Source organism: Onychostoma macrolepis, chromosome 12, assembly GCF_012432095.1.
Source record: "Onychostoma macrolepis isolate SWU-2019 chromosome 12, ASM1243209v1, whole genome shotgun sequence".
Lineage (NCBI taxonomy): Eukaryota > Metazoa > Chordata > Actinopteri > Cypriniformes > Cyprinidae > Onychostoma > Onychostoma macrolepis.
In genome coordinates this window covers 7,601,183-7,612,690 of record NC_081166.1, presented here as the reverse complement: position 1 = coordinate 7,612,690, position 11,508 = coordinate 7,601,183, and the positions used below count along the sequence as shown (strand labels likewise).

The following is an 11,508-nucleotide window of genomic DNA, read 5'->3' as shown; positions in this document are numbered from 1 at the left end:
TCACAACATTTACAGGCAGTTAAGATACAGGATTGTTTCACAGGTATTTAAATAGCTCTTGATTGCTTGCCTTAAAAGACTGACTGTTGTACGAGCAAATAGTATTCGAGCGCGGGCTGTGAAGGAGCATTTTCATTGGTTGGACCAACTGAACGAATACGCCCCCTTCACTGAACACTGAACAGTTGTGAATGTTGCTGTGGATTGACAAGAAAGGGAGCGGAAAGTGTGTAAAAAAAAAAAGAAAAAAAAAAAAAAGACCGATAATAATAATGTCTAATTTAGTTACATGTTAGATACATTTATGAATTATATAAAGAAACGCCGGGTCCCATAGGAGCTTTTTAAAGAAGCAAAAACGAGTTTGATCGGCTTGGTGTGTCGACTGAGTGAAAGATTCAATGAATCACTCACCAACTGGCGTATTTCTGAATGAATATGAATGAATCCTTTTAAGAAAGGGATTCAAAATATTCGCTTGAATGAATCAAATCATCTGGCGTCCGTGTTTAGACTAAATGTGGTGTTACCTAATTGTTGCTGTTGTGATGATCTTTCATTTACAGACACAGACTTCAGTGAACACAGTCAGGGACAAATACTTTCTCCACGGAAACTAAAGTAAACTATGTTTTACTAGGCTCGGTGGGTGTACTACTGTTGAAACTGCTACAACTTAATAATATTATATTGGAGGATTTTGGCTAATGTTACTGCCTTCTTAGTATACATTTCTTGTATGTAGAAGATAAAAACGCCTGCTAAATGAATACGTGTTAGGGAAGGTAGCTTGTGGATGTCATTTTGTGAACTGAAGTGCTTCTGTTGTTGCTCGGCAACAAGCGTCATAAGTTTGTGTGAAGTCTCTAGGAGGGTGTAACGTTAACTGAAAAGTTTGAGACTTCAGTAACTGAATCGAATAATTTCTGTTATTTATAATTCCTTACCTATTTTGTGTTTTAAAAACAGCACACTTGAATGGATCTGCACATTTCTAGATCACTAACATGACTGAAGTGAAATGTTTAAAGGGAGAATCTGGTGATTCAGTGCTCGAATGGTCTTGTAAAGGAGAGGATGAGGAGTTCAACATTTGTGGACGCTGTCAGTCGTGTGTCCTCTCTGAGAAACTGCACCACTCCACCCAATGGATGAAAAAGGCTGGAGGAGCATCCCAGAGGAGGTTTCTCACTGGCATCCTGGTGCGGTGCCACAATCTTCAAATCCTGGAGAATCTTCAGAGTGTTTTACAAGTCACATCAGGCAAGGATTTCACATATGCCAGGTCCAGAGGCCAGCTCAGCCGACCTGAGGACTCCATATGGAGAATGGATGGAGCTCTGGACACAAAACTGAAAGGAATGGACACGTTGGAAACTTGGGAATGGTTTAGGAAGAGCCCAGACTGCATCAAGTCCAAGTATGTGCTGGGGCTCTTGTCTTTGTGTGACACCTCTCTTTTGCACATGTTAGGAAATCTGGTGCATATCCTGATTGTTTGGGAGAAACACAAATTTCTACAATTCAGCAGTACTGGTAAGAATGCACATAACATCGCCAACTGTACGATGATTATGAAAAAATAATAAAAAGCATTACATATTAGCAAATTACAATTCACAAAAAGGATTTTAGTAAATGGCATGAGACTATATGATTTCTAGTAAATTATAAGTGCCAAAATCAAAAGGCGGATCTTGAAATATGTAAATATTGTGCTCATATGAGTTCACCTTTTTTGCCAAAGTATATGCATGTTTATCAACGCTTGTAGTTAAAGTGCCACAATACTGTAGTTCTGTAAGCATTTTGTTATCAGATACATCAAGCTTTTAAACATGGTTGTTTTATTGAAATATAGTATCTTGCCTGATTATAGATTTGTATGCAGATCTCTCAGTTACAGAGTCACGAGTCTCCTACCGTTCAGAATCTGACCACACAGATCTAGATCTTCTCATCCAAGCATGTTCTGTATATGAGACAGCTGACCTGCCTCAAGAAGCTCACCAGGGCAGTCGAACAGATGTCTTAAAACAGGGGCTTTCAGAACAGTGTAAGTAGTTAGCTTTTTGCAAAAGTGATTGGATATTCCATATTAAAGTAAATATTTGTATTAAGTTGTGGGTATATTCAATTTACCCCTTTTATTATACAGTAAATGACTCCAAATCTCTCAAGAGTATCTGTGATGTGGTTGAGCTGGACGTTCAGAATGTAGACCCCTGGAACAGAAGAACAAAAGGCCAAGATTCAGACTCTGACTGTTTGGATGATCCAGATCCTGCCCTCACTGTTGTCCCCAGGTCATCAAAATCTCTGTCAGGGGTCAGCCGTCATAGAGATTTTATTCGAAGCCTGCCAGTCGACATTGCAAAGAGGATTTTAGGTTAGTCTAGTTTTTCCACACATGGAGCTATTAAGAGTTTGACTGTTCAGACTTAATGTCAGAATTAAGTATAAACAAATGTTATTTTAATTCTCTATAATGTCTGTCACTTTTCATATTCTCAGATGTTATAAATGTAGATGCTTTATTTTAAATCGAGTGCATGCTTCTTTTCAGACCTATGAAATAGTCTAGACATGTGCTGCTATAGAAACAATTATATTGCCTGTGGACAAGAAGGTTAGGTTGACTGTAAAGATACTCTTTACCTAGAGTGTAAAAGACTTAGCAACTGAACTTAAACCACACTAATGGCAACAATTATTTTTTCAAGAGCTCTAATTCTAAGAGTACTCATTTTTCTGAAATTACTATTATCAGAAATTCTTGTATCTGAGCTTTAGTTGCCATATGTGTATATTTTAACATATAATATTAAATGCATTTATATTAAATGATCTTTATGCAAGTATGTATTTTTCATCCTAAAGGTAGCCTAGCAGCATCCAGACGTATGGACACACAGCAGTTATTTAGACATAATACTAATCTTTTTCTCCTGTTTTACATATTTTCATATTTTTTGTTATTGACACTTAGGGCTTTTGGATAAGGTCTCACTGTACAGCTGCAGGCGTGTGTCCATGCACTGGCAATGCCTAACGGAGGAGGTCTTAACCGAGATTGAAGTAAAGAAGAGTGTTGAGAAACAGGCCATGATTCTGCAGGTAATACATAACAAAATAAACAATATCTATGTGATTTTTGACATCTCATGGATATCAAATATATCAGTGCAACCTGCAGATCAGCTGGTGGAACCTGGTGTTAGCAATAGCAAGTTCATGGATTTCATTCCCAGGGAACACACCTAACTGATAATATCCATATCTTCCATGCACAATATGTTGCTTAGGATAAATTGAAAACATACCAATTTTGTGAGTGTGATCATTTATATTAGCTCTCTCTTTCTTTTTTCTGCCGCATGAAAGTAGTTCAAATGACTCATGTAACTTTGTTCTCAATGTTACAATTCAACCCTGATCATTTGTATGCATTTTCAGGGTAACTCAGCGTCTAAGGTCAACCCTGTTTATGCAAAGATCTGTGAAGTTGTAGTGCCAATCAGTGAGGAGGACAAGCACTTTCGGCATGGAGAATCTTTCCCCAAACATAAGCTGGTACAAAAAGCCACCTTTTGCACTCTGAATAAAAATGTAAACACACTTTTTAATATCTTCAGTTTAAACATTGTATAGTTTTAACAACCCTGTGTTTTTAGTTACAAGAGCGAGATTTAGATTCTATCTACAAAGGCTTTAAAACCAAGACAGTCCAATTGGAAGAACGCAACGTGTACTGTGGAGTATATAACATATCAGTCCTGTTGGAAAGGTAGAAAACATGTAAGAATATACTGTAAGATACACGTGTTAAATATATAGATGCATCATAGTTTTAATACTTCCTGTCACTTTTTTTGCTCCATTTAGAGAAGATCCCAGTAGAGTAATGCATTATGCTGGGGGGCAGTTAGTGGCGGTTGGCTCCAAGGACCGTATAATCAGGTTGCTGCATGTCCCATCACTAAAAGAGATTCCTCCAGTGATCCAAGGACATGCAGGTAGTATAAGAGCTGTGCTGGTTTGTGAAGAGAGAGACCTAGTTATCAGCGCCAGCTATGACCTCAGTATCAGGTTAGTCAAACATTACTGTGGTTGTTTAACGAAGATCAGAGACAACAGTGCTTAATTTCTGTATTCCTCCCAAAGGTGCTGGAATCTGAAGACAGGTGTATGTATGATAATTTTTCATGGACATTTTGGCACTATAAACTGCCTGGATTTGTATGAAGATAGACTGGTGTCTGGAGCCAAAGACTGTAGAGTTAAAGGTAGGCAGTTATGACTTGTATACAACTATAACAACACAATTCTATATAATGTCATTATGCCATTCTTCAGTGTCTCATGATCCTCCTAAATGTATTCTAATATGCTGATTTTAATATTGTTCAGTAAGCGTTTCTTCTTATTATCAATGTTGGAAACTGCTTAATATTTTTGTGGAAACTGTGATATACTTTTTTTGTGAGTCATGTGCTGTCATTTGGCATATTGTCTGCACTGGCATACTGTACACCAGGGTTCCTCAAATCTTAACCTGGAGGTCCAATCCACTGCAGAGTTTAGCTCCAACGCTGATCAAACTCACCTGCCTGTGATTTTCTAATGATCCTGAAGACATTGATTAGTATGTTCAGGTGTGTTTGATTAGGGTTACAGCTAAACTCTGCAGGAAAGTGGATCTCAAGGTCCAGATTTGAGGAGCCCTGCTGTACACCAACAGACCAAAGCCTAACAGCCTGAAAGAATATATGTATATCTCTTTATGTATATTTATCACAGTGTGGAACCTACTGACGGGGAAGTGCGTTGAGAATCTGAAGTTCAAACACCTTAAACCAATCATGTGTGTGAAGATTAATGAAACTCTGGTGGTCAGCAGCTGTGCTGGAGGTCAGATCAGAATATGGAGCATGGAGACAGCATCACTTATAAGGGTGATATGCTCCATGATCTTTTCCAGAGCACAAGCATGTGTTTTTAATCTTAGGAAAGCTTTGATTTAGAAAAGTACTCATAAAAACAGTGGTATTCCTGACCTCCGATAAATTTCAGCAACATTGTTCTTCATGAAACAGCTACTGAATGGTTGAATGCTAGATGTTCTCCCTCGCTTTCCTCATTGCAGCAAATCAGTGGCCACCAGGGGGCAGTGCTGTGTCTGTGCATCGATCAGTGGCATATCCTCTCTGGGGGTTCAGATGGGGTGGTCAAGGCATGGAGCACCAACTCTAGATTCAAGAAGTGCCTGAGGATCTTCCAGCATCCAAAGTAACTAAACCATCAGTGACCTTACAGCTGGTCATCCTCATTAATAACCTTTAATACCAAAATTGTGTGCTTTCATAAGTGCTTTGCTCTCTTGCCTATTCTCTATTATAATCTTTAGAGAGGTATTGACTATGTCTTTCCTGTTCCTGCGGATCATTACTGGCTGCATGGACGGAAAGATCCGGATCTTCAACTTCTTAACTGGAGACTGCCTAAGAGTTATTAAGACAAACATGAAGCAATGCCCTGTCCTTTCTCTGCACACACACCACAACACGTGAGTATGCCCTATGGCCAGACATATCTCACAATTTTGCAATGCTGTTCTTTCTTATGTTATGTAATTGGAAAAAGATGTTGTAATAAGGTTTAATTGATGTTTTCTGTCATGCTTTCAGTGTGGTTGTAAACAACAGAAGCAGTGTTCTGATGCTTCAGTTTGCGGAGGTTCACTGGGACTACTCTGCCAGTGCTGTGAGGAATTTTTTTGCGCAGTCCCACGTCTCCCCTGAGAATGTGCTTCAGAATGCTGAACGGATGACTCGAGGGAGCTCGTCCAGACTAAAATGTCGTTCCCACCATTTCAAGAGCCTTTCAACCCCCAGTGTGCAGCGTCCACAAGGTACAACCTTTCAAATGGCTTGTAGTCAAATTTATATACAGGACATAATTTCTAATCTTTGCTTACAGTGGTTTATGAACTACAATAAGCAGCAATTATTTATACTATTAAAATAAATTTTTAAATAAATGCATTGTTTATTAGATAGTTTGCCATGTCTTGCCAAAGAATGAACTAATGTGGCTGACATTCATCATACTTAAAGCGGAAATTTGTCATTTCTGCACTACTAGCATCAACAAAAAGAATTAATGACAAAAATAATGACTGTTTTCAAACAAGTTTCCCAGACACTCTTGTTTACATGTCAGTTCGCTCCTCAGCCATATTGTTAACACTCCTGGCAGCTCCCATCTACTTGAATAGGGAAAGACCGAAATCTCTAAAACTGTTTTTCAAGTCAAGATTATATTTAAATAATATAATTCAAATTAGAACAAATTTTGACAAGAAGTATAGTACATTTTCTTCTTTAGCTCAAATCACAGTTTTTTTTTTTTTTTTTGTTTTTTTACACATAAAAAGCTGCTGATACCTCTATCAAAAATCCAGTTTCCTCTTTTAACCATATTAATTATTACAATTTTTATTACAAGTTCTCCATCTCCTTCCCCTACTGTTGAATGTACAGATATGATGTACAAGTGTGCAGTATACAAATGTGCAAATTTTGGATTTTATGTATAAATGTGTCAGTTATGATGGACAGAGTATAGTTAAGAAAGTTTTAATTGTTCAGGCTGAATATAGCCTGCGGGAAAAAACTGTAATTGTGCCTGGCTGTTCTGGTGGTCGGTGCTCTGAAAAGTAAATATTTGGATAATTCCAGTATATGTCACCAGAGAGAAGTCTGTCATTTCACCAGAAGATCAGAAAGTAATGATATTTGTATTACACATTATGAGGTCAAAATTGCAAAAAGAAATGAAACCTGCATCCATGAATCATTAACAAGCATTTAGAAAATAGATATGGTGAATTTTCTTTTCACGCTGACTTTAACGTTGCTGTTTTGTACCTTTAGATGCTCAGCAGGAGTCCACAAGGGCGGCGACGTGGAGTCAACTCCAGACTTGTCGTCACAGCAGGGTCTCCATCAGCCCACAGTCTGAGTCCCACACCAGGCCTCGATCTGTTCTTTCAACAGGTAGGCCTGTCAGTGGATGCAAGGACTTTCAAAACAGAGTCAGCCAGACACAAAGTACTTCCACCAGCAGATTGGGTAAGAAAGTAACCGAATTAAAATGATTTGATATGCTGTTTCTAGAATCCTTATAGAACGTTTAGACATTAAAGTAGAATGTTCATGCATGAAACGTGAGAATAGCTTCCTTATTTAAAGATAAGAAGACTTTTGACACCAAACACTCAGTACTCAGCCGGAGTGAGAAGGCAGCCCGAGACAGGGTGAGAAAGCGAGGTCCTCACCACCCAATGACCCAAGACCTAATTCTACTAAGGACCAGCAGTGCCCAGCAGGGCCAGTACAGTGACCTGGCACGGTCCAACATGGAGTTGAATGCCAGAGTACGAGATGCCTGGGGACCTGATTCATCCAAAGAGCCATCCTTTCAAACCAACACCAAAAAATCTTCCGAAATCCATACCCCATTCACTACCCATAGTGCTGACCTCAGCCCTCAGAGCTCCTCACAGTCCAGACAGACCTGCTTCACACCCCACTCCCTTCCCAAACAATCCCAGAGATCATTCAAAGTAGTTGGGTCTAGAACAAACAAGATTGGCCCACTGAATACAACTTCCCCTGAAGATGGCAAGACACCACAACGATTGTTTATAAGGCGAACCTCCATGCCCACACATTGCAATGAAGATTTTGAAGTGACTAACAAGACCAGTTCATATCACGTCCCACTAAACCCCTTCAGGGGGCATGGAGACTTTCAGCTGAGGACGGACACTCAACTGGAGGCTTACATTCAGGAGTGTACCAGACAGCAGCAGATTCACAAACATGGCAGTGGTGATGACCAAGGTAAAACTGTTTGGAAGCGCAGTCATTGTCATCAGTAAGGTACTAAAATCTACAGGCATGATACTTTTGTCATAGCTAACCAGCCATAACTGAATTCTCAGTTTAAAACTCTATAGAGGTAACATCGTAATACAATATTTAAAATGTTATGTTGCATTTGGTAACTTCAGTTGCATTTGGTTGAAAATCTAGTTTAAGAGGGTAACTCGGTTTAGAACATACAGTGGCAACTGGTCCAAGCTGATCATTAGCTACACCATCTGGGACCAGCAACAAACCAGCTACATGGTGGTTAAGCTGGTTTTTGGAACATGGTGGTTGTTCAACTAATAACCAGGTAGAAAACATGTTTCAAAACACAGCTAAATTGATGGATGTAGCATTATATCTATGCAATTTAAGCTTATTAGTGCCATGTCTGTCTTTTGTGGCTTTTTTGTATGCTTGAACATGTTTGCTAGGGGGCAGCAAAGTACAAGTTAAAATGTCCCATGTAGTTCAAATGTCCCATGTAAATAGTAATTCCAGGCTGGTACATAATTAATGAATATTATTTAAAATAGTTATAAATCTTTACATTTTAAAGGATATTTTGCTTTACATTTTACTTCTTTAAGATTGTGTGTTTAAGAGTGTCTGATTATTTCAGACAGTTCATCACCAGTTCTGCATGCATATACACACACTGTGACTTTTACCTAATTAATGAGAGATGCTGACAAGAAGTGTAAACATATTTTGCTGATGTTGGAGAGACAAAATAAATTAGATTTGCCACACACTGTGAGTAAAGAGATCTTTGAAGAAACTGTTTATATCTCTGTCAGAACTCTGTTATTTTATGTCACTTGTCTTAAGCTGATTCTTATTAGGGAGCTGTTCTAATTTAAAGATTGAAACAGAAAAATAGCTGTGAGATGGGGTTTATTACTGTTGAAAGTAGATGATGTGGCAGGCAATGTAAAGCTGTCTGCTTTCAACAAATGATTGTTCATCAAATGAACATCGTCTGTTGAGGTTTTCTAATTCTAGAGACGAGTATGTAGCATTTTAATGTTGAATTTTATGTGAGTTGCATCCAGTGATCTTCATTTTGCATTTTTACCTCTTAATTCTTGATGTTCTGGTGAAATGACTTTGTATGCCGGACTTCTCCAATCATTTAGTCTGCTTTAATTCTGCCCCTTTCTTACAATCGACTGCAACCTCACATTCAGGCAATTGTGTCCATCCAGTCAACAACCAATGGATAGAACTTAAAGGGTTAGTTTACCCAAAAAAGAAAATTAGCCTGTGATTTACTCGAGGCATCCTAGGTGTATATGACTTTCTTCTTTCAGACGAATCCAAGCGTTATATTAAAAATTGTCCTGGCTATTCCAAGCGTTATCATTGCAGTGGGTGTTTCCGTTCAACAGTCCAAAACACGTCAAATAAAGCGCGCACATCCATAATAAAACGTGCCTCCTGTAGTGAATCCATGCGTTTTTGTAAGAAAAATATCCATATTTCAAACGTCATTTTAAACACCTTTCTGTCATCTGTCATATCGACTCTCTGTCGTACGTGGAAGCCATTCCGGCAGATGACGTAGAATGTACAGGTGCTGGTCATATAATTAGAATATCATCAAAAAGTTGATTTATTTCACTAATTCCATTCAAAAAGTGAAACTTGTATATTATATTCATTCATTACACACAGACTGATATATTTCAAATGTTTATTTCTTTTAATTTTGATGATTAGAATTAATTAAAATTCTTTTAATTTTGAATAAATGACCATCCCTACAGTATAAATTCTGGGTATCTCTTGTTATTTGAAACCACAATAATGGGGAAGACTGCTGACTTGGCAATGATCCAGAAGACGAACATTGACACCCTCCACAAAGAGGGTAAGTCACAGAAGGTCATTACAGAATGGTGTGGCTGTTTACAGAGTGCTGTATCAAAGCATATTAAATGCAAAGTTGACTGGAAGGAAGAATTTGGGTAGGAAAAGGTGCACAAGCAACAGGGATGACCGCAAGCTTGAGAATACAGTCAAGCAAAGCCGATTCAAACACTTGTGAGAGCTTCACAAGGAGAGAACTGAAGCTGGAGTCAGTGCATCAAGAGTCACCACGCTCAGACGTCTTCAGGAAAAGGGCTACCAAGCCACTTCTGAACCAGAGACAACGTCAGAAGCATCTTAACTGGGCTGTGGAGAAAAAGAACTGGACTGTTGCTCAGTGGTCCAAAGTCCTCTTTTCAGATGAAAATAAATTTTACATTTCATTTGGAAATCAAGGTCCCAGAGTCTGAAGGAAGAGTGGAGAGGCACAGAATCCATGTTGCTTGAAGTCCAGTGTGAAGTTTCCACAGTCAGTGATGATTTGGGCTGCCATGTCATCTGCTGGTGTTGGTCCACTGTGTTTTCTGATGTCCACAGTCAACGCAGCCATCTACCAGGAAATTTTAGAGCACTTCATGCTTCCTTCTGTTGACAAGCTTTATGGAGATGCTGATTTCATTTTCCAGCAGGACTTGGCACCAGCCCACACTGCCAAAGGTACGAAAAGCTGGTTCAATGACCATAGTGTTACTGTGCTTGATTGGCCAGCAAACTCGCCTGACCTGAACCCCATAGAGAATCTATGGGATATTGTCAAGAGGAAGATGAGAGACACCAGACCCAACAATGCAGATGAGCTGAAGGCCACTATCAGAGCAACCTGGGCTCTCATAACACCTGAGCAGTGCCACAGACTGATCGACTCCATGCCACGCCGCATTGCTGCAGTAATTCAGGCAAAAGGAGCCCCAACTAAGTATTGAGTGCTGTACATGCTCATACTTTTCATTGTCATACTTTTCAGTTGGCCAAGATTTCTAAAAATCCTTTCTTTGTATTGGTCTTAAGTAATATTCTAATATTTTGAGATACTGATTTTTGACTTTCATGAGCTGTAAGCTCTAATCATCAAAATTAAAAGAAATAAACATTTGTAATATATCAGTCTGTGTGTAATGAATGAATATAATATACAAGTTTCACTTTTTGAATGGAATTGGTGAAATAAATCAACTTTTTGATGATATTCTAATTATATGACCAGCACCTGTATGCGTCACGCGCACCTCTGAGATATGAGTCTCGCGAGTTTGTTTACAGGAGCAAAGGAAGCAAAGTCCAAACCAGTCTCCTCTTGGCTTCTATCGAAATCCTCTGACATTTTCTTTACAAATCCTTTGTACTTTTAATTTATGACCGGCATTTTTTTGTTCTCTTTACGCGTTCGTCACTAATCACGCAACACCGACATCCTACGTCATCCGCCGGAACGGCTTCCACGTACCACAGTTAGATGAAGTGAGAGAGAAGTGTTTATTACATTTGAAATATGGATATTTTTCTTACAAAAAATGCATGGATTCGCTACAGGAGGCCTTTATTCTTGCCCCGGAGCTGTGTGAGGCACATTTTTATTATGGATGTGCGCGCTTTATTTGATGTGTTTTGGACTGTTGAACAAAAACACCTGCTCACTGCAATGACTCCGATTGAATTTATCTGAAAGAAGAAAGTCATAAACACCTAGGATGCCTCAAATGTG

The 11,508-nt window shown here is 38.9% G+C and overlaps 1 protein-coding gene across 4 annotated transcripts; it reads left to right on the top strand.

Annotated features, from left to right (window-relative positions):
• The first annotated feature begins 181 nt into the window (after positions 1 to 181).
• Positions 182 to 8,680, top strand: fbxw10 (F-box and WD repeat domain containing 10). 4 transcript variants are annotated; one of them, XM_058792680.1, is made up of 16 exons: positions 182 to 226; positions 567 to 645; positions 970 to 1,536; positions 1,880 to 2,056; positions 2,159 to 2,389; positions 2,990 to 3,117; positions 3,457 to 3,573; positions 3,675 to 3,787; positions 3,886 to 4,089; positions 4,165 to 4,286; positions 4,801 to 4,955; positions 5,147 to 5,289; positions 5,408 to 5,566; positions 5,688 to 5,911; positions 6,936 to 7,133; positions 7,254 to 8,680. In XM_058792680.1, the coding sequence occupies exons 3-16, from the start codon at positions 1,008 to 1,010 to the stop codon at positions 7,943 to 7,945; spliced, it is 3,192 nt and encodes a 1,063-aa protein (XP_058648663.1). In that variant the 5' UTR covers positions 182 to 226; positions 567 to 645; positions 970 to 1,007; the 3' UTR covers positions 7,946 to 8,680. The 4 variants fall into 4 exon arrangements, with proteins under 4 accessions (XP_058648663.1, XP_058648664.1, XP_058648662.1 ...); XM_058792681.1 differs by lacking the exon at positions 182 to 226 and having other exon boundaries at positions 267 to 621; XM_058792679.1 differs by lacking the exon at positions 182 to 226 and having other exon boundaries at positions 267 to 645.
• The last annotated feature ends 2,828 nt before the right edge of the window (positions 8,681 to 11,508 follow it).

Bases quoted from the DNA above. Each gene is read 5' to 3' on its own strand.
- fbxw10 (XM_058792680.1), top strand. From the start codon at position 1,008: ATGACTGAAGTGAAATGTTTAAAGGGAGAATCTGGTGATTCAGTGCTC. The intron at 2,390-2,989 runs GTTAGTCTAGTT...ATTGACACTTAG, and splicing joins CATTGCAAAGAGGATTTTAG to GGCTTTTGGATAAGGTCTCA. The intron at 3,574-3,674 runs GTACAAAAAGCC...CTGTGTTTTTAG, and splicing joins CTTTCCCCAAACATAAGCTG to TTACAAGAGCGAGATTTAGA.